This window comes from Aythya ferina (genome assembly GCF_964211825.1).
Source record: "Aythya ferina genome assembly, chromosome: 2".
Taxonomy (NCBI): domain Eukaryota; kingdom Metazoa; phylum Chordata; class Aves; order Anseriformes; family Anatidae; genus Aythya; species Aythya ferina.
In genome coordinates this window covers 110,931,848-110,954,052 of record NC_140297.1, presented here as the reverse complement: position 1 = coordinate 110,954,052, position 22,205 = coordinate 110,931,848, and the positions used below count along the sequence as shown (strand labels likewise).

The 22,205-nt window shown below is 38.3% G+C and overlaps 1 protein-coding gene across 4 annotated transcripts; it reads left to right on the top strand.

Annotated features, from left to right (window-relative positions):
* The first annotated feature begins 2,487 nt into the window (after window positions 1-2,487).
* Window positions 2,488-21,783, top strand: CLUL1 (clusterin like 1). 4 transcript variants are annotated; one of them, XM_084507889.1, is made up of 9 exons: window positions 2,488-2,605; window positions 8,794-8,903; window positions 10,239-10,387; window positions 12,898-13,065; window positions 14,978-15,422; window positions 16,687-16,824; window positions 18,290-18,504; window positions 19,650-19,820; window positions 21,625-21,783. In XM_084507889.1, the coding sequence occupies exons 2-8, from the start codon at window positions 8,801-8,803 to the stop codon at window positions 19,815-19,817; spliced, it is 1,386 nt and encodes a 461-aa protein (XP_084364015.1). In that variant the 5' UTR covers window positions 2,488-2,605; window positions 8,794-8,800; the 3' UTR covers window positions 19,818-19,820; window positions 21,625-21,783. The 4 variants fall into 4 exon arrangements, with proteins under 4 accessions (XP_084364015.1, XP_084364017.1, XP_084364016.1 ...); XM_084507891.1 differs by lacking the exon at window positions 2,488-2,605 and adding an exon at window positions 7,653-7,878 and having other exon boundaries at window positions 18,332-18,504; XM_084507890.1 differs by lacking the exon at window positions 2,488-2,605 and adding an exon at window positions 7,665-7,878 and having other exon boundaries at window positions 21,630-21,783.
* Window positions 21,784-22,205: the final 422 nt, after the last annotated feature.

Here is a 22,205-nt window from a genome sequence, read left to right as displayed (position 1 = left end):
CTTTGCAGTGTGTGTGTGTGTGGTTTACTGAATCCAGACCTAGGGAAAATGTGCTGGTCTTCAGCTGGTATGAATCAGTGCTGTTTGCTGAGATGAGGGAGATATGCTTATTTACATCAGCTAAGGATTTGACCTGCTGCCTACTGTGTTAATATACAAATGTGTGCGTATGTGCAGTTAAACATACAAGACCCGGACAGATGAATAGGCCTTCAACAACCTGCTCTTGGGATAGGAGATATCTTACTAGAGATGCCAGGGCAAAAGAGTGGAATGAAAAATTTCTTCCCGAAGTCAAGTAGGAAAATATGTAGTATGATACTATCTTCCAGTGCCTCTAGCGAAATACTTTTGATTAATGCTAGCAACAAAATCACATCTATACTACAGAGCTCCTGAAGCTTTCTAGCATGTAAGGTGTTTCAAATGAATCTGCTTTACTTCAGAATTTTTAGGATTAATCACTGACCATTCCTGTGTCTTACATACATGTGGCCAGGTGCTCTGGCTCCTCTAGCAGACAAAATGAAGTGGCCATTTAAGATCAGCTGAGTTAGGAAGTTAAGTACTGCCTAACTCATGGTTTCAATTATTTTCTGAAGGCTTCTATATCTCTCTGTTGACCAGATGCAGAGCAAAACCATTTCTGCAAGGTGCCCAGAATGTGCAGTGAGAGTACATCTTAACGCATAGTACTAGCCCTGTACTCCAGATTTTTGTCAACATTCCAGAGTAGAACTTTTTGTCATGAAATTCCATATCAGTAATTTGCATACACTGACTATATTGGACATAACAAAGATCCAGTTCTTAAAGAACTAAATAAAACTTAACTTGAATGAGCAAATGGCTATGTTCTTCTGCCCAGTTTCCAGTTGGAGCTGGAATGATTTTTTTACTCTACATCTCCATATCTTACTAAAATCTTAGCATAGAGGTGAAAAATTGCCCTCAATTGCAGAGGAGATATTTCAGTTTTCCAAAGCTCAAGAAAACCAGTGAAGTATCTAGTTTTAGCACTTTTGTGAGAAAACTAATACGTTCCATGTAAATGCACAAATAGGAGGCTACCTTTAATATGCTTCCAACATTTTCTCCATTGTGTTAAATAACCAAAATGAGCCTATCTTCACAGATATTTTTACATGCATTACCTATAGGAAACAAAAATTAGGATATCTGATACTGTGCTGGACATTAATAAATATAGCTAACCCCAAAGCTAAGTGAAAATCTAGAAAGACTTTGAAGTGTTAGAGTCTAATCCTGAAGTAAATTACTGTGCTATGTTATGCTCAGTAGGAGTTTTCCTTTATCTTTTATGACTTTAACACTTGGATTCAAGTTTTCAGAAAGATGATGATTTAGATGTGGTAACTGCCATCTCGTCTGACTGCAGATGGTGCTAGGAAATGGTAGACAGGAATCTGTACAGCTTGAAATAATTTCTAACGCAGTTATGCTCTAAGTGTGAATGCTCAGAACCTGCCAACTTCCACGCATGCTGGAAGTTACACGTAACCATAATTTGCAGACTATCTATGAATCCCATTTTGGCCCGTGCCATACAAATATTAACGGGAAATCAAAGAAGAGTTTAGGTTGGTAGGGACTTCTTGAGATCACCTGGTTCAACCCCACGGCTCCAGCAGGACCACCTAAGGAAGGTTACCCAGAACCATGTCCCATCAGGTTTTGAGTACCTCCACGGATGGAGACTCCACAGCTTCTCTGGGTAACCTCTTCCAGTGTCTGTCCATCCTCACCATAAAAAGTGTTTTTTTTTTGTGTTCAGATGGAACCTCCTGTGTTTTCTTCATGCCCAGTTCGTTCTTGTCCTGGTACTAGCACCACTGAGTCTGTCTCTTTTGTCTACATTCCCTCACACGGGTTATTTATACTTATTTATAAGATCCCTCTGAAGATCTCCAGGCTGAAGAGTCCCAGCTCTCTTGGCCTCTCCTCACATGGAAGGTGGTCCAGTCCCTTAATTATCTTTATGACCATTCACTGGACTTGACCCAGTATCTCCATGTCTCACGTACTGGGAGGCCCAGAACTGGATCCCACAATCCAGGTGTGGCTTCACCAGTGCTTAGCAGGGGGGGAAGGTTGACCTCCCATGGCCCGCTCCCATGGCAGTCCTCTTCTTAATGCAGCCCCAGATGCTGCTGGGAAACACTTAGAAATAAGCCAGGTCGTGCTGAAACTTCATGTCATATCAATGAGATTCATCTGTCCCAGTTTTAGAGATCTACATTTAGGTTAGTCTGCTACATTCACTTTCTACTTGCAACAAAAATAGGGTCTTCCAAACTGTGACTCAACTAATTTTGAGGTCAAGGTCTACAGCAGGTCAGTTCAACTGTGGCTTAGATTAAAGCTCTTGGTTGGCTACAAAGAAAGCCTAGCTCATTGGCTGAGGTGAACACTGTGCACACTCAAATCCGAACTGAAAACTCCCATATTCTTTTCTTAGTCCTTAGTATTTCACAGCACCTGGAAATGTCTTAAGAAACTTGAAGCATCAGCAAATTCTCAACTTTGCCCAAATGGTTTCATACCAGAACTGAAGGAAACAGGGGGAAAGAGGAAGGATTTGAAGGTAAATGTAGTTGTCCTGTGCTGCCACATGTGCATCTTCATGGGCTTTCTACATTTTTGTTGTTTTCAAGACCAAATTATCTGTTGGTGGGGAATATGGAATTGTATTTTACTTCATATATTTCCATTTGGAGAGGCTGTCCCCGTCAATGCTTCCCCTGGCATTTTAGTACCTTGTGCTCTTTCATGTCTCACCTTCATTTCCCTTTCTGTCTTTTTTATTTTTTTTTGCTAATTCTCATTTGCTCTGAACTCAATGTTTCTTTTTTATTCTCCTCCCATTTGTCAGGTCTCTGTAATTGATGTTGTTTTTTCACAGTTTTAAAAGCTCGGAGTTCTGAGGCAGCTGCACGGGGCAGTGTACTAGTTATGTAAAAGGACAGCTGTAAAAACATGTGCAATGGCAATTAAGCAAGAACTGTTAGAAGCATGAAGTCATTAATTCTAATTGCAGTAATGCTGTTCTTAGAAATTGCTTCTAATATCTGAAATGGAGAAAAAGACAACTTCAGGCAGCATTCCAACTTTACTCCTTCCACTTCCGTGCTACTGCAAGCAAGGGGGCTGTGTTTGTCCTCTTACTGGTTATATTGAGGAAGTGTGATCTTCAGACATCCCTCTTTGGACTTTTGAACCCTCAGGCACTGGAGCCGGTTCCACTTTAAATGCAGCAGAAGCAAGAAGCCAAGTTTCTAGTCAGAGGATTATTCTTCACCAAAGCAAATTCCAGTTTCGCAGAATATTATTAAGGCCCTATCGTGAATGCCTTTAATTAACTTTTCAAGAAACCAGCAGATTGGGGCAGTTAGCAGCATCTTCAAGAGTTGTTCAGCACATCAAAAACTACGCACTGATAATTCATTCATCTTAATTTCATTAAACCCCAGAATTGTTTCCAACAAGCAACCACCCTTTAACTAGCTGATACAGAACTGAATGATGAAGATATGCTTAAGCAAACCAGTTGAAAACACATGAGGAACCCTGTTCCTTTCAGTTGCAGGCTGAAAGCTGATATATTACATGTCTGCATGCAATAAAACTTTTTTGTTTTAATGTTCCTAGGGAAGCTTGAAACTAAATCCTTGCAAAACATCTGGTTGAAAACTTCAGCATTTTAATATTAAATGCTTCCTGAAATCTGTTTGTGTAACTGTACCATGCAGATTAGCTTCACAGATTTATAATAAATTGTTTCTAACTCATTTTGTTATCCTTACACCGACTTTGATATCTCCTGCTGATAACATAACACCAGTAATAGTGCTACTCCAAGTTCAATAGTTAGCTGATATCTCAAGCACAAATTCTGAAGACAACCACATCATTTTTATGTTTCAGCTTCATACCATCTTACATTCAACTCTAAAGCTTTCATTCTCTGGTCCGTAGAAGTATTTAAATCCCTTTATTTCATACTTTTGTCTTCCCAAATACAGTGTTCAGTATCTTGCTATCACTTACTGGCATGCTTGGTCCCTCTTTTCTGTGTAGAGTCTTTGGATTAGATGTTAAGAAACTTTGCACAACTCTGTGAACAGCAGATGTCCCTTTACTACTGGGACTGGCATTTAGAGCTTTGTGTCAAAGGCCTGGAGTGTTTGTGAAAAAAATTCAGCAGTGAAGTGGAAGATTTTTTTCCACACCTAATAGTCTTCCTGAATGTCCATGGATAGACAAGCAAAAGGAAATCAGAAGTCTTACACATTTTAAAACACATCAAAACTTCTGAAGATTGTTTCTCCGACATCAAAAGCTTAATAGTTTCAAATAAAGACACCTTAATTAGTGATGCACTAAGCTATGCATGCTGATTTCATGCCTTCAGCTGGTTTCGTGTTTGCGTGGAGCACAGTGAAGGGCCTTGATGTGGCCTTGCCTGACCCTCCTCCAGACAGGGCAATCACATCAGCAGGGCTTGTGAACTTTGAGATAGTGTCATGCTAACACAGCTGTGCCACTTTTGAGGCCTGAGGTGATATTTCTTTTTACAAGATATGTAGCTTGGTCTAACTCCAGCTATTTAACTTAGGGTAGCCTCAGCTCCTTAGTCCTTCCAGCATGAGTGAGAGCGTCTCTCTCTCCTGGCTAAAGAAGGAGCCTTGTTTCCTAACTTCAACTACTCAGGTAAAGCTCAAAGTCAGACTGAAGAAGGGTTCCCATGGCCTCTGAATGACAGGAGAAAGTGGAAACCACTTAGGGGCTCCTGAATTACTGGAAAGCATTAAGACCAGAACAAAACAAAATAAAAACTTCAATTCCTATAGCCTTAAAAACCATACCAACTGCTAGCAAAGTGTTGTGCGTGCTTTAGATTAGGCATGTAATCAGACAATAGGCCCCCAGTAGGATTTAATGTCAATTGAAAGCAGTGGAACTAATGGTGTGCTTACAAATAAACCTAATTAAGATTTGGTAGAACTGGGGACTATTCTATAGAAGTATCAAGAGAATTAATGTCGATGTATAGCACTTTGCATGCCTCGTGAAGACTGAAAGCAAGTAAACATACTTTCAGCATGATCATTAAATGACTGGCCTATCTCAGGCATAAATGTGAAAATATATAGTAGAAAACAACTCTTCCAAACAGCAAATAATTGTATAAATACAAAACCGGAACAAAATCCCACAGCTAATGTATAACACAGGAAATTCCATTTCAACATATTTCTTGATTCTTAATCCTGCCAGGTGGAATGGATCAACAAAAAGGGAGAAGTCACAGTACACTGTAAAAAAATGTTATACATTTGTGGAGGTCATCCAGTAGGACAGAAGGCAACTCCAAAAATCAGCTACAACTCCCATTGCTAAAGTTCAGTTAGGTTCAAGTTTAATGTTGATCTGAATCATTGAATTATTTCAGTTTGAATTTATCAGATTCTTGCAAAAGCCCTGTTTTTGTGCAAATCCCTTTTCAAGTTATTATTTTTTTTTTTTTCCAATATATACTTATTACTTTCAGTAAATATACAGCAGTACGTAAATAACAGTTGAGCTGGGGAGAAAGAGACTTTTGCTCACAAAGGCTTCTTCAGATTGTGTCCAGCCTGAGAAGCTGTTAAAAGACTATATCTTAATTTGCAGCCACAGCAGTAAGCTCTGAAATCATCTGCTTGTATTAGCTTGTGAAAAAATAGGCATGTCAGTACCACAATGTGGTGACATGGCACACTATTGGTGATTGAATCACTCAAATTCAGAAGAACACATTAAGAGGAAACAGTTGAATATGGCAGCTGATATAAAAATTGGAGATATCCACAATGGATCCATACAAGACAGATCTGAAACATTAAAAGAAAATAGAATGGATATTTGATATGTAACCTGAAGTTATAATTTTGGAGATTTCTGTTTAATTAAATTCAAAATGAAAATGTGAGAGAAATGATTTCCAGAGTGAGCACTACCAGTAATTACCTTTCAAGAACAGAGTGTTGGGTTCCCAAGTGCACTTGAAAGATTAAATATAAGTCCAAGATTAACTTTAACAGGCATAATAGCTATAGATAATTTTGTCTTCAGGTTGAAATTTCCTAGGTTTCTTCTACCTCCTATTTCAACCACCAAATATATAAAAAATAACATTGGAGCAAAGAATTGGGATTTATTTATTTATTTATTTATTCAATGAATAAATCTATATAATAATGCCTGTTTCCATTTGCTTACATAGTGGGTGTAATACGACACAAAGAATAACACCTAAGATGATGCAACACACTTCACAATGTTCAAAATCAACCGAACTGAGAAAAAAGAGCCTGACATGCATGAGGCTTCATGTCTCAACCTTAGCTTATTTCCCTTAAGGACTAGCATTGCAAGGTGCATGGATGTGTTTGACTGTGGACCCACACGGGCGGTCAGAAGAAGAGCAATTCTGTAAACAAGACATGGAGTCAGTGCCTGGGGCAGCCTCCAGCATCTGCACACTTTGACAGGGGTGCTGGTCTCCCTCCCCATGGGTTGGGTGATGTGTTGGACTGCCATTTTTACTCTAGATCAAGTACAGTTTTCTCTGCATTGAGCCAGGCTGCTCCTGGCAGGGGACTGCAAGTCCTTCAAGGCTGCTTGCTTGGTATAGTCACAAAAGATAATTTGAAATATTTTGTACAATGATGGATCTTGGTCAAGAAGTCAGCAGTATTTCAGTGAACCAGCAATTCATATATATTAAAACAAAAAATGAATTCCCCTCCCTTCCACCATTTTCAGAAAATAAGAGTGGAGCTATCTGAATATGTAATGCAAGTCAAGGACTTGCACTTCCCATTAAAAGCTAACGGGTTCTCCATTCTTCCTGACATGTTTTAAGTAGTAATAATAATAAAAAAACAAGTCCCTTGCCTAAGCAGCACTAGTCTTCCTGGACCTTGACCATCAATCACCAGTTGACTCTTATGAACTACGAGGTAAACAAACAAACAAAAGGGATGTATTAAAAACTGATGTTATGGACCACTAGCCACATATACCTACTTTCATTGTCCCCTCTTTGTCTTCAAGGGAGTACTGCTGGTGAACATCACAGGTGCGATACTACCTGCCAACAATACTTGTGCATATTTTATATCAAGCATCTGCTAGCATTTAAGTATCTCATTTCAAAGTATCTAAAACTTCATGCTGCTCAGATCCCAGATGTACTTCAGACACATGGGTTTACTGAAGAAAATCATTAAGGGGGCAAAAAGCCCAAACATCATCAAGAATAATGATGTACAAAATGCCAAGATTTGCTTATTTCATCTCAGGCTCTACTCATATGCCAGACTGCACCTGGATTCCCTAATTCTTTCAACTTTTGTATCTTCAGAATGTATATGAAGAAAGCCGTGACGCAATTCAATGTTTTTTATAGCTGAAGAGATTAAACGTTGGAAGCTATTTTTAGTCAAACTAATTGTAGTAATTTCACTAAGAACATAAGCTGCAGATGTCTCCTAAGGTAAAAAGCAAGATGACTGACAAGCTGTAAAGAGAGGACTACCGAAAAATAACAGATCCGTATCGCGTTCAATTATGTAATTCTATCCAACACTCCCCCTAGTGGTTTTGCCCACACGGCTGAGCACGAAGTCCCATACAAGCAACCTCCCCCCAGCCTAATGACAATATGTCCCATTAATAGGATTAAGTACCTTGTCATCAGATAAGTCGAACATGGCAAAATCCCTGTCACTCTGAGCAATTAGATCAGAGCACAGCCCCAGCCCTTCCTGATGCGGGCAGCAATTTTTCAGAGGACGCGTTTCAGTATTAATGGTAAATATGCTGGTTTTTAACTTTCCTTTGGCAGTGGGTTTGTATTTCTTTGCAAAGTTAATCGGTATTTCATTATAGATGTAAAGGTAAAATGTGCAAGTGACTGTAGAAGTAAATCCAGGATATAGATAAATCCCGGCTCTTCATTTACATATGCACTTGCAGCTGATAATTGCATCTTCCAGAAGGCTGCACTGCCTAACAAGAAGGAATGTAAACACTATGTTTACCTTATGAGATGAGGACTATAAAGTGTAATTGCATGGTTTCTAAAAAATAAACCTTTCTTAAACCTTATTCATGTAACTTTTTTGGGGAGGGAAATATAGTAAAAGTCTTTTTTTTTTTTTTTTTTGTTAGGAATTTATTTCAATTGCTGCTGTGTTTACTTATAAAATGATCTAATTGCCAGCTTCTTAGCACACCTATTACTGCCTTTGCTATTTTAAGTATTATCCTGAAGGACAATGAAAGCGGTCACAAATTTGGAGATAAGGAGGGGAACAATATTCTAGAAATTTCCTTTTCAAAACCTAGCAATAATGTTTAGCATGGATTCGTGTATAACATGAACTAACAATAAAAAGAGTAAAAAGCTTTTAGTGTAAGAGAAAAGAGACAGACTGAGCTTCATAATCTTCCAGTTTTATATTTTTTGTGTCCTGGTTCTATTACACCATTGTGTAAACTCAGTGGAATTGATCTATTAGTATGAATAAATAGAGTACGAATGAGGTCACCTTTTTACTCGTGTTTTTACTAACAGTAGGAGTATATTATAGATCTGAGAAACCATACTTAGAGAGTCAGAGACAAAAATAAAGGGACTTGTATTATGCTTAGTAAAAATTACCTAGGCATTTGGCCATCACAAAGATCCTTATATCTAACTTTATCAACCTGTTTTTTTAACAGAAAGACCATGAAGTCCTCTTGGGTATTTCTAATATATGTGCTCTGTCTGAATGGTCACCAGTGTGCACCGACAAGGCAGGAGGAAACAAATCTTCGGGAAAGCCTCAAGAGTATGTATGCATTTCTTACGGGGGGTGTGCTGGAAGTCCCTGGGCCCAGGTCTCCATTCAGGCTTGCCCTGGTGCTCTTTGACTTCCATGCTCATTGCAGTCAAGAGATCTGTTTTCATGTGTGGAGCTTAGAAACTGTGATATAGCTGAATTTTGCTGAAACAAAGCATCCACACGCACAATGGGGAAATAAGAACAATTGAGTGAGAAACTAAAGGTATTAACAGAGAAGCCTCCTGTGACAAAATAAACTATTTACATTTTTATAGGTTATTTGGTCCTTCATAGATCATTAGAGTTTAAGCTGAACCCAATGTTCAATCCCACTGATTTTTGTTTGTTTAAATAACCTTTGCAAATGTTTATTCCAGAATTATATGCTTAGCTGGAAAAGATGATTATTAAAAATAATTGAAATAAAATGACTTAATTTAGGAGAAAAAAAACAACAACCCTACAACAGATGTTCTGTGTATACTCACCTCTAAGCATAGCTTTACTGTGTAGGTATGAAGCCCAAGAGGATCAGCCATGAAATATTCCTTTGCTTCTGTCTATTTTAATAGTACTTCTGTGACAAACAAAATGTTAGAGGAGGGGAAGAGAAATATAATGGAATAAATGAATGACATATGCTTTTGGCAGTCTCATGGTAATGTGCCCTTTACTTGTTTTGTATAGCTCCAGTAATATTCAGGGTATTTCTACACAGGGAACAAATACAGATAAAGAATTTGCACTCATGAAGAGATTCAAGGTGCAACACGGAGACCAGTCTGGCCTTTCACCAAAACTCTATGGGTGTTACCTCACAGGAACTCTAGAGATTATATTTTTTGGAAAGCAGGTTGCAGGCTCCTGTAATCTACATTTTCAAAATATATACTCTCAAACTCTCACAGACTGATTTCAGATCAAAAATAAATATATAGGTTATGTCAATAAGAAACTAGTGAGCAACCCTTGGAGACACCCAAAACCCAGGATGAGGTCCTGAGCATCCTGCTCCAGTTGACCCTGCTTTCAGCAGGTGGGTTGGACTCAGTGACCTCCAGAAGTGCCTTCCAACCTCAACTATACTGGGGTTCGGTGATCAGAAATGGGACAGCCAAGTATATAGCTGATCACTGGCAAAGACTCAGAGCCCAAACCTTAATTGACGGAAATTGCCTTGGCTGCATGTTATTCAGCACTCACTGTCCCAAGGTTTGGCATTGCAACTCTAGGGAAACATAAAGCTGGTTTGCTTTCCTTTGTCATCTGTGTGTGACAATTTGTGCTAGTGCTAAAATTGGATTAAGCCACTCTATAAATTTATTTATTTATTTATTTTAGTGTTATCTGAAGTTGGAGAGAAATATGTAGATGACGAGGTAAAGAAAGCTCTGATTGGTATTAAGCAGATGAAAATTATGATGGAAAAAAATGAAGATAAGCACATAGATCTGATGAAAACCTTGAAGAAGAGCAGTGAAGAAAAACAGGTAAAAAGTGCACCTGTTTACCTGTTTTTTTTTTTTTTTTTTTTTTTTTTTTTTTTTTTTTAAGTTATGGCTATTTTTAATCAAAGATGAGGCAGGTTGTACATGGACTTAGCCTACCTCCTGGAAGTTATATACATGTATATAGCATGCTATTATGCTAAGGCCAAAAACCAACCCAGAAAGGATCCCTTGGAGTCTCCCTTTTTCTGTGAAGAATGCAAACCATATTGTATATGCGTTCTGAGGAGCATACATCTTTTTGTGCAGTCACATAGCAAAGCCAGGGGTGATGGGAAGTCTCTGCTTCTGCTTTTTCTCACCAGCAGAAGAAAACTCTCACAGTAGGTCTATAGAGGTTCTCAGTGTATGGATCCTTGAACCAGGACCTGGGCCAATGGACATTCTTTCCTAGCCTGGATTGATGCTTCTAAAAAAGTTAAAGCATTAGTTCACATTTGCCAATTTCTTAAGAAAGAGGTTGTGTGTTTGCAGGAATCTGGCATATTAAGGCTTCAGTTCTGACTGAAGCTCTCAGACTGCACTGGAGTAAAGCATTGAATGAGACCAACGCCTGTGTCACTGGTGCCTTTTCCAGATTTTGTGGTTCTTTCAAAACCTAGAGGTGAAGAGTTTACATCTTTCCTCAGAAACACAGCTTCCTAACTGAGTGCCAGTGTTAACTTTTCCCTTGTGGCTGAATGTCTAAATCATTTCTAAAATGAAAATAAAAGAGCAAACAGTAGACAAAATGCAGCTAAGTTACCACAAGTTAGCACGTTACGTTGTCTCAGCCCATCCTGGTTGTAAGTTAAAACAAGTCATCTGACACCATCCTTCTTGAGATTTGTGTTCTTGTTCTTCTGCAGTTGTTTAGTGACAAGAAGCAGCCTAGGCATAGTCAAAGCTGGTGGTGACCACCATGTGAAAACACAGATGTTCTGCAGTAAAAGGAGCCATGAAATGCTCTATGTGGACTCAAACATTATTTAGAAGAAAGAACTTGAGTTTGTAATATCCAGCAGTGTGTTGAATTCATTTCTTTATTGCTTTTATGGTTCATTTCTAGAAATCATCTCTTTCACCAAATGAAGACCAAGGCAACTACAGGCAGCTTTGCAAAGGTGTTTAGTGCAGAAAGTCTGGCTGCTCTGCCCTCCATGTCCCCTCATACACTGCAGGCCTTAAGGCACTTCCCAGCTCGCTTTACAGACTTCAGACCTTCAGAAAAAAAATTATATTGCTGCAAATAATAATGCTCTCTAGAGAAAGAACAGGGGATTAGAGGAAATCCTAATGTCCTGGTGCAATGCCTAAGCTTAGAGCAATGTTCTCAGATGATCCTGTGAAGTGGAGAATACTGAATATTTAAAAAATAATAATACAAAAAGATCTTAACTATTGCTTTCAGTGAGCTTGAAAGAAAATTCAATTTTGGCCCAACTTGGAGATTATTTTAAACTAAATGTATTAGCAAGTCAAAAAGCTCCTGGTAACTTGATGACATCTTTAGAAACACCACTATGCTCCCATTATTGAGTCCATTGTTGGTTCTTACTGGATGATTTCATTTGCACAGAATTTATCCCCAACAGCAAGAGTTCATAAAACACTGAATAAATATATTTAGAAAGATCAGAAAATAATTAAACATCAAACATGAATAGCAAAATTACTAGCTCCACCAAGCACTTTCTGACAGAAGTCTTCTTTTCTCAGAGACTTTTCTCTGTTGAAATACTTCCAGGAAGGAGTAAGTCTGACCCATTAAGTATTTCTGTCATACTTACGAACAGCATGAAATAGTGTTTGGAAACCTAAAGTATTAAAATATGTTGCACTGGAAGAAAGAAATTTATGATGTGCAATCTACTTTAACAAGAATTTTTCTGTCTTTCCATTGTCCAGTCTATTCTAAAGTGCTTCTTCTAATCATTGCTCAGCTTTGTGCTCTACTGGATGAAGAATGATCCAGTAATTAGAAGCAGCATTGCAAAATGCATCTTGTTTCCATTTGGTGTAGAAGAAGTACCTCACACTTCCACAAGGGGGGGAAGAACACCCCTCACTACAGTTTTTGGATTAGTATAATCACAAACAGAGGAAAATACATACATACTTTTGGATACTTCTGCATTAGAGAGGGAATTTATGTATGGCAAAAACCTAGCTTCGTGAAGCATCACAGGCCCTTAAAGAACAGAGCAAAGTAGCAAAGCGGACTGTTTTATTTTGTTTTGTTTTTCATAACCTCAAAGATCCAGGTTGACTGTAGAGATCTGTTTGGTTTCGTACACTGCACTCTCTGAATGTTAGGAAAACTCTGTATGGAAAAGCTTTTCAATTTCCCCTTCCGTCCACGTGTGATTGCAGCTGAAGAGGCAACACACCCCAATGGTTAAAGATTAGAAAAAAGGAACAATAAATAGGCAAAATGAGTGATCAACACTGGGATAAGTATTCAGGATATTAATCTGAAAATTGCCATCAACTGAATCTTTTTTCTTATTCAGGAAGCTTTGCGAATTATGGATGAAGTAAAAGAAAGATTAGAAGAAGAAGAAAGACAATGCCAAGTATCCTTGAAAAATCTATGGGATGAATGTGAATCTTGTTTAGAAAGTACCTGCATGAGATTTTCTACAACTTGCAGACGTGGTGTGTCAACATTTAGAAGCAAGGTAGGAAGAAATTTTGTATCTGGGAAATACTCTTGAATCCACACACCAGTTTTGGAGAGAGAACTTCTCATTTTCTCAGTGGCCAGCTCTTTCAGCTATATCAACTTACTAAAATTAATTTGATTTGGAGGGCCTGGAAATGTGAAGTTATAAAGCACAGATTACATTTAATTACATTCATTGAACACTGAGCCAAAGTGAGTTCTGTGGCACCCTGGCGTGGCTCCATGGGCATTGATTATTCCTCTGGTTCCCAAAGAGTCACTCCAGATATACAGTGATGTATCTCACAGTAGGACTTGCATTAAGATGCTCAATAACTGTGAAAAATACCACATAGATTCTCTGTGTTCCATATGATAATCAGAGTTAAAATTGTACATAGAATTAAGAAAAGTCCCCATGGAAAAAATAATCTCCTTACACAATATCGTTTTTTTCTATATTTAGGTTATTCTATATCTACTCTTTAAGTAACAAAATGCCTTTAAAGCATTTAATTGTTTTTAACAGAAGAAATTGTTAGGTTTGTTAATTGTTAGAGAGATTCCCCAAGTTCTACCAGAAAGAAAGTATGCTTTCCTGGCTGGGACATTATTACAAGATTTAACAAAACTGTATTTTTTATTATTATTATTATTTGGGCATATGCTTTAACTGCAGCTTAACAACAGATCCTGCACAATTGTTGCTACTGAAATGTTAGCCAAGTTACCTAGCTTTCAGATCCCCAGGCACTGAAAAATATGCTAATTGAAAACTTACACATGGTGTGTCTCGCATGTGAGAAGTTTTAGATCAAAAGTGTTTAGTATTTGTGCGTATTCTTAAAATTATTCAAGTAAAAGTGTGGGATGTATTAAATTTAAGCCTATTGGTGATTATTTGGGATTTTTAGATATTAATTCCTGATGTATCACCTGGAGTTTCAGGAGTCTTTGGGTGTCAGGTGGAAATCCTTGCAGTAAAACATACACTGCACCGTCACTGTCTTTGACACTCTCAATAACTTTTCCTGTGAGCTCTATGATTTATTTGAAGCATTCAAAGTGAGAAATGTGTTGTGACCTAAATCATGTTTAAAAAAAGAGGACAAAGACTCTAGCTGTGGCTGATGACACACAGGCAGTGGGGGCAATACAAGCTGAGGCTGATCCTCCAGCATGGATTCACAATGTACCTTCCCCCTAGTTCTGCCAAAATGCCTGTCAATGTATACATGTATGTATACACATATGTATATGTGTACATATATATTTGACATGGTGCTTCTTAACCCTTACCAGTTTTCTAATGCCATAAATTGTGGCTTCACAAGGCAGTGTTTCTGCTCAGGTGAAGGCATTATGTCAAAGTGGGAAGCAGGGAATGAGCAGCTGAGACCTGGGAAATGGGAACTCCACGAAGCAGAGCTGTCACTCAGTCTCCTCCATCAGCAAACCATGGACTCGAAGCCACTGATTTATTGATGTTAATGGGTTTGGTTTAGCAGAGGAATTTGAGCACTTGGCTATTGGTGAGAAGCAAGGGTGTTTACAGATTACACTGAGAACAACTGCCTTCTGTTCTCTACATGACACAAAACTACCACAGAAATATTTCCAAGATAAAGTCCAAACTGTATGTTGGATAAAACCCAAAAACCAATACTAACTTTGAGCCTCAACAGATTAAAGGCCAACCCTCTTCCTCCAGACCTGATTTGGAGCTAATAATTTAGACTAAATGTACTTGCACTCTTGAGTCTAATATCTTAAATTACTTTGGAGAATTTGCTGTGATTTCAGTTGTAAGAGAGTACATTGTTGCTATAGGTATTTGAAAAAATAAAAAAAAAGTTTAGAGCCACTTCCCTGAGAGATGAAAATTGTTAAATTGTCTGGCAGCTAATCTATCTCTTTCTTACATTCAGGTCGAAGATTTTTTGAGGAAAATACCTACGCTTATTTTTACTTTTCATGAAGATCAAGGAAAAGACATCCAGGTTAATGAAAAGCCTGAGAAAGAGGATACCCAGCTAGTAAAAATGGAAGATTTATTTAGCCAACTATTATCAGACATGGGCTCAGTATTTGACAGAAGTTTCATTTTTTTCAAGCACATGCAAAAAGAATTTGACCAGTCCTTTCAAGCATATTTCATGTCTGATCTGGATTTGAACGAGTCCCCCAGCATGCCTGCTTTACCCGAGGATACTACCAGAAGTGATGGCTTACAGAAAGACTGGGGCATACCAGGCTTCCTACAGACAGTCTTTGATTTCAGCAAGACAGTGTTTGAAGGTGTCAGTGAGGTGATTACTGAAGCATTCAATGAATACAAAGATAATAGAAGAGATTTGACGGAACAAGCCAAAGGCAAGTGTTGGAAAACAAAACTCAACTGCCTGGTCGGTGACATCAAACCTCTCAGGATTGCTAAACTATAGCTTGTGGCTCAGTCCGTGGCATGTTAATGTAAGACGTGGTATGGAAGCTCTGGAGGCTACCTTGGTTAAACAGGCATCGGCCAAGCATAAATTCATTGGATAAATTAAAAAGAAGAAATCACCTAGAAACCTCATAGAAATATTGAAGTGGAACTTATGGGTCCTACACAGCCTAATTTTCGTGGTATTTCTCAAAATGTTTTCAGGAGTTCCTCAGGAGCTCTTGAAGTCATGGCAGATGCAGGTTTTCACAAGGCTGACTGACAGGTCTGATCTCAGCCTTTGTCAGGAAGACTTATGTATCATGCCATATTGACATGTCTCCAACTCTAAAAAGTCAGGGTAATTCTGCGAGATGTCATGGCATATCCCTGCCCTTGCCAAATGACATTAAGCTCTGCCAGACAGCTGCAAGCCCTGCCTGAAGCTACTGGTGCAATGTAGTGTACCAGTCAAATACAAAACAGCCACGGGATTTCCCAGTAACCAGAAAAACACTGGGCATAGCTTTGGTTTAGGTGATAACTCTCGATGGAGGAAACAACCCTCAGTCAACCTTTAGAATACAGATAAGCTTTATCTTTCCTATCTTATTAATGAAAATTAAAACAACAACAACAACAAAACCAACAACAACAACAAAAAGCAGTTCAAATACATGCTGATGCCTATCTATAAAGAGAGCACAGTAAGGATATGCAATAACTCTGAGTGGGAGGTGGCATAGTCACTATACAGTCATCAGAAAACATAAATTGAAGCGATTCTACAAAAGCAATTTTTAATTCTTCCTGAATCACGACCCATGTTACCTTGGTACTGTGCTCTCATCTAGCTCTACACAATTACAAAACATCCTGATTTCTAAAGGTCAAACAGATCTTATCAGAATGCTCATGCTGTAAAAATGGTCTGTGGTAATATTAAGAATTGTTTGACTATCAGTGGGAAATACATTACCATGCCTTTATAAGGGAATTATATGAATTCCTTGGAAGAAAACAGGGTTTACATCATCTCCTGATTTTGACTTCTGAATGTTTAATCCCTATTTGTTGCTTGGACTTATGCCAGTTATTTTGGATTCAGTGCAAAAAGTATCTTTATATAATCAAACGTAATAGGTAACAAATGTGTATTTATTAAGAACCTAAACTTAATGTCGGTCTAAAAATACTGTAATTTTGCCCTAGATTCTGACAGAAGTGGCATGTTCTCAAAAATTGTGTCAGGACGTCAAAGAACTCTGTGCAAAGAGCTTCGAGAGAATTCCTCTGGATGCACACGGTTTCACGAGAGATGTCAGAAATGTCAAGACAATCTTTTGCAAGGTAAATACTCTCTGATTTTCTGATTTATTTCTGTAATGTGTTGGCCATTGGTTTGTATATCTTGAGGCTGTCATTTTCTACTGTGTTGTTTCCATATTTTTGGAATTAACAGTCAGTCACTGGGTTTTTACTGTAATTAGGAATTTAAACACCATTAGTCATTCCAGATGATTTCAATTACCTTTCCCTGCTGTCTCCACACAGTGTCAGTATAACTCAGTTGTTAACATACTGCTGGAGGTCCGAAGTTGAACACAAAATACCTATATACACTGTGAGAGTTGCCATCCTACAGAGGAGCAAGAGATCAGGCAGCAATCAGTCCTGCCTGGGTGCACAAGTGCTGAGCAGAAAGCAAGGTGAAGCTGAAACTCCTGACACTGGCTTCTCCTGCAGGCAACCAGACATAATGCCAGGCAGCATTAGCTCCTCACAAGGAAAGCAAGCACTGAAGAGCTTGTAAAACAGGGCTGACATGGCGAATAAAAAGGGGCGTGCTTCTCAATATGTAAGAAGATGGCAAAGCTCTGGCATGCACTCTCCATGGGCACCTGGAAAAAAAATCAGACTGTATCACACAGAAACGCTGTCAGGACTCCCACTGCAGCATAACATGCCTGTGTTTCCAGAGTTATTTATGCCTCAAAAGCCACAGGAAATACTTAAATCCAAATATCTTCAGAACATCTCCAGCGTTGCAGATTTAAGTGATCCAATGACACATTTTGGAGAGAGCATTGGACCATTTCCATCTCACTAAAAATACCTTTTTGTCTACAGCTGCGTATTACACATACCAGTTCGTATCCGTGGTTGTTGTGCTATCAGCCTGAAGGTGTCCCTTGATAGTCCTATTTGATAGAGACTAAACTGAATGTGTCCATGGTAATTCTTGCACAGGAATAATATAATATTACTGTTTAAACTACACATTTTACAAAAGAAAAGAGAGAGCAATCCTCAGTCACATACTAATGTTTAGCAATTGTTAGATAAAGCAAATTAGGCCTTAACACTCAGCAGGAATACTAACGTCAGGAATTACAGTCTTCTAATAACCCATACACTTGGGATGGATTGATAAATGAGCAATTAAAAAAGAGATAACATATTAGGAGATTAAGAAGTTGCTGAAGGTAACAACTACCAGTTCTTTGTTACTATACCCGACAATCTATTGCTATGTGATATGATACAAACCTTAAAGTACTTGGTAAGTCGTTGTAATGCAGCAAATGGGATAATTAATCCATTTAGTCATTGTAAGCCTAAACTAAAGCTACCAAAATAGGTCAGCAAGAATTAAACTCTTTTATTTAGCATTATTTAAACACTAACCCAAAAATATGCCTCCTTGCTAGCCTGTTTTTGTAGTTTTCCTAGATTTCTGTGCTTTAGATAGAGGAGGCCAAGTAGAAGACACATGACTTTCTGTAAGCTTCACGCTGGCTGTCTTTCTAAACAGATTGCCCAAATGTTCCTGAACTGCACATCAAGTTTGATGAAGCCTTTAAACTGGTTAATCTCTCTGGCGAGCAGTACGAGCAGATTCTCCAGATGGTTCAGCGCCATACAGAAGACACTTCCTACTTGTTGAACAAGATGAAAGAAAGATTTGGGTGGGTCTCTGAGCTATCCAATATGACCATTGGACCAGAAAACATTTTCAATATAGTTAAGGTAAGGATTATCTACTAAAGGGAACTATTTCACAGAGTTGTCTTTCACCTATGCCTTGCTCACACGTATGCTCTTGGGGATTGTGGCTGTTTGCATATATGTAATTTTTGGTCTTTACACTGGAAAGTTCCTACTCAGCTTGAATCTACATATGTTTGATAATCCCTCAATGAGCTGAAACTCCAGAGATTAGAAACTATTTTCCTCTAAATACTTTTATTTGGATGGCTGCCTGACAGGCTAACCCAAATCATCTCTAATAAGAGCAAATTGATACTAGCAGCTTTGGCTGGCCTCGGATTCCCTTCTTGGGCAAATTTCACTGTACCAGCCAGTAACACATCCTTAATGGATCACTGAATATACGTACCTGTCTCTACCTATATATCCCAAAGCACAAAGAAAGCAACTGCTATGCGGGTTATTGCAGTGGAAGCTGCATATCATAAAGAGCAGCTGTCAATATTGCAGTGAATACATCATGATTAACTATACATTGCCCACAAGAATACAGTCAAGGTAAGTTCAATGGATTTTACTGGGCAGGGACAAATCCCGTTCTCCCTTTCAACTCAGAAATCCAGCGCACTACTATTGATACAAGAACTTTATACAAAATAATTGTGTAATCCACCAACACCCCCCTCACACCCCCTTCACCCCAAAAATCAGGAACAAGGAGATGAGCCATATTTAAGCACTCTTTCCCAACCAAGTCTGAGCTATCTGCTCAGGAAAATAAAGCTACAGAACTAAGTCTGGTTTAGAAAAACACATGGGAATGAGTAATTTCAACCATGCACACTTCCTTTTGAAATTAATGGAACAACTCAAACGTAAGTTTTCATTAAGAGATCAGAAGCTCTTTATAAGCATAGTTCATGGTTTAAATATTAACTTACAGTTGTTAAACACGGTCTTGCAGTGCCGTGTCACCTCTTCCTGCTGCTTACAATAAGCTTTGGCATAAACTGAAGACACCCACTGTCTTTTCAGAACAAAGTAATTTAAAGAAAGTAGACAAGTTTAAAATATTCTTTGGTTTAATCTTCTCTTATTAAAGATGGAAGGCACAGTAGGTGTAAACAAAACTGAAAGCACACAGCAGGTTGTAGTGTCTAAAGTACTGATTTGCTGTCTTCTAGGTGGTACCTGGGGATCCCTCTGGTGCAAATGAAACTGTGGTAGATGTGAATATTCTGACTTCGCCTACTTTCACCATTAAAGTTCCTCCCAACTTAGACCCACAGAGTGCTGAATTCATTGAATACATAGCTGGAAAAGCACTGCAACTATACAAGCAGAATTTTTAAGTGGTAAGTTCATTCTCTTCTCCTTTTATAGAGAACACAGTTCTTCATAAGAGATGTTTACATTGCAATAAACATTAGATGGAACAGAATTCAGCCATGGTATGTTCAAGACCATCTCCTTAGAAACAATGTATTGATTGAGAGACAAACACAAGTGTTACAGAAAACAAAAACAAATGCTCAATGTTCCAGCCTGCAAAATGCAGACAATATGATATTAAAAGACTTCGCTTATTTAACTGTGAAACCCTCGATCTTTAAGTAACATCTGGGATGAGGTAATGTAATGACAAATATTCCATCAGAAAAGAATTGCCTTGCAACCACAGTCCAGAGCTTTGGCATCAGACACCATGTCTTCGCCTCCATTAATCAAGTATGAACTGAAATTACCGCTATTCATAATGTTTTTTTATTATTATTTTTATTATTTTTGGTGGTGTTTAAGAGCATACTCCATGTTATTTTTGACAATAAAGGACTGAAAAGTTAGGGCCAGCATCATGACTTGAAAGAGGCGCTTTGCAATAACATTTGCACATTAGCAGTGCTGTGCTCAGAGTAGCAGTTAACCAAGTCTGCAATTTGACTTGTAGGAGTGTGCAGGGGAAAATCCTCCCCACGGCCTTCTAACCATTTCTGTAGGAATTGCTCATGGAGGCCTCGCTCTGTGTTTATGAGATTTCCAGATGGGGAGGGAGGAACAAGGCCAGAGAGGCAGGGGCAAACATTGCTTCACATTATCTCACCCCATGGGGAAACTCTAGGAAAGATAGTGCGTTTTTTAGGTGATATCATGCTACTGGTGATACCATGCTGCCGTGGGGCTAGCCACAAAACCTGGAGGAGCTCTGTCATGCACAGCTCTGGCAACCACCAGTGCTCACAAATGGCAGTCCTAGAGGCTGGAGCCACAAGAGTTGCAGACCTACAAGCACTGCAGTGTCCCACCGATGTGCTGAGGAGGCACTAGACTCAGGGATGGCTCCTCTTCAGGTCACTGAGCATCTGACAGCCTCATCTCAGCAAATAAAGCTGGGAAGCATAACCTGAAAGCGTGTAGAAGTCCCTGAAGGAACATAAAAAGGAAGAAAAGAAAATGTCAGTGTTTTTTTTTTTTTTTTTTTTTTTTTTACTGACTGTCATTACTTGAGGTCAGGCTCACAATTTTTAAACAGATGAGAGGTCCTCCATCAGAGAGGCTACAGTGGCCTGGCCTGCAGAATTTAGACAGAATACAGTAAGCCTCACCACGAATTTTGATTAGGTTTATGTTTGTGAAATTATATTAAATTTAAAATACATAGTTTTTAATATTTGTAAGCATACAAAATTCTCCCACAGTTGATATACAGTTTGCCTTCAAAATACTCTGTAATTTCTATAGTTATTGATAATATATACTTTTTCAGATCACATAAGACTAACCTTCATGCCCTTATGATGACAAAATTCATTTCTTTAGTCTGAATATAATTTTTAGCCTGAATTGCCTGTGCAACTCATCTTTCATATGCATTTCATACCCAAGAAAAGTAAGTGGCGTTAGTTTCCAAACTGCAATACCATTTTATGTTCCGTTCGCACAACAAATTCAGGGTACATGAAAGTACGATGAAAGAAAAAACAAAAGCTCCACAAGGAAATGGGATGCTCCACAAGAAGTGAAAAAGAGAAAAAAATCCACTTTGGCCTGTTTTTCATGTTGTATTTGTTTTTACAGCAGGACTCTGATACATTCCCCATATATGTAATTGTCAAACATCTTTCAGATTAAAAATAATTTATTTATTTATTTTTCTCCTAGGAAAGAAGACGTGTGAAATCTTACGTCCTGAAATCCAGTATACTCTCCTTAGGTGCAATACTCCTTAGCTCGATGTACAGCTAATTGTTGAATGCCTATGGTTAAAGTAGCTGCATATAAATACAATTTTGCTTAATAAATACCATGATGTATCAGCTAGCAACTGATGAATGTAGCAATCTTTTAATTGGAAAACAAATTCAAGCCCATTTTAAGTGTCATTTGTTTAAATAAAATATTATTTATGTTGTAAATTAGGTAATCTTTGATAACCAGCTATGGTCCTGTTTATGCAAAGATTTAAGGAAATAATCAGCTCTAAGCATGCAAATAATTCCTATTTGCATACTTAAATTCAGGCACATTTTTAAGTCTTTTCCAGATTGGTCCCTACAGATGTTGCACATTCAGCTAAGTCTGAATCAACCAGATTTCCATATGCATATAGCATATTATTTTCCAATGAAAACTTTCCATCTCTTCTTCCAGTTCCTTTTGATGTTTATAACGCGCATTAATTGACTTTTCTGAATATGCACTAATGAGTAAGTCTTCTGCCTTTGGCACTTTTTTATTTGTAG

Excerpts from the sequence above, each read along its gene's own strand:
- CLUL1 (XM_084507889.1), top strand. The coding sequence starts at position 8,801 with ATGAAGTCCTCTTGGGTATTTCTAATATATGTGCTCTGTCTGAATGGT. Across the intron at positions 8,904-10,238 it reads TCTTCGGGAAAGCCTCAAGA|TGTTATCTGAAGTTGGAGAG; the intron begins GTATGTATGCAT and ends TATTTATTTTAG. Across the intron at positions 15,423-16,686 it reads TTTGACGGAACAAGCCAAAG|ATTCTGACAGAAGTGGCATG; the intron begins GCAAGTGTTGGA and ends ATTTTGCCCTAG.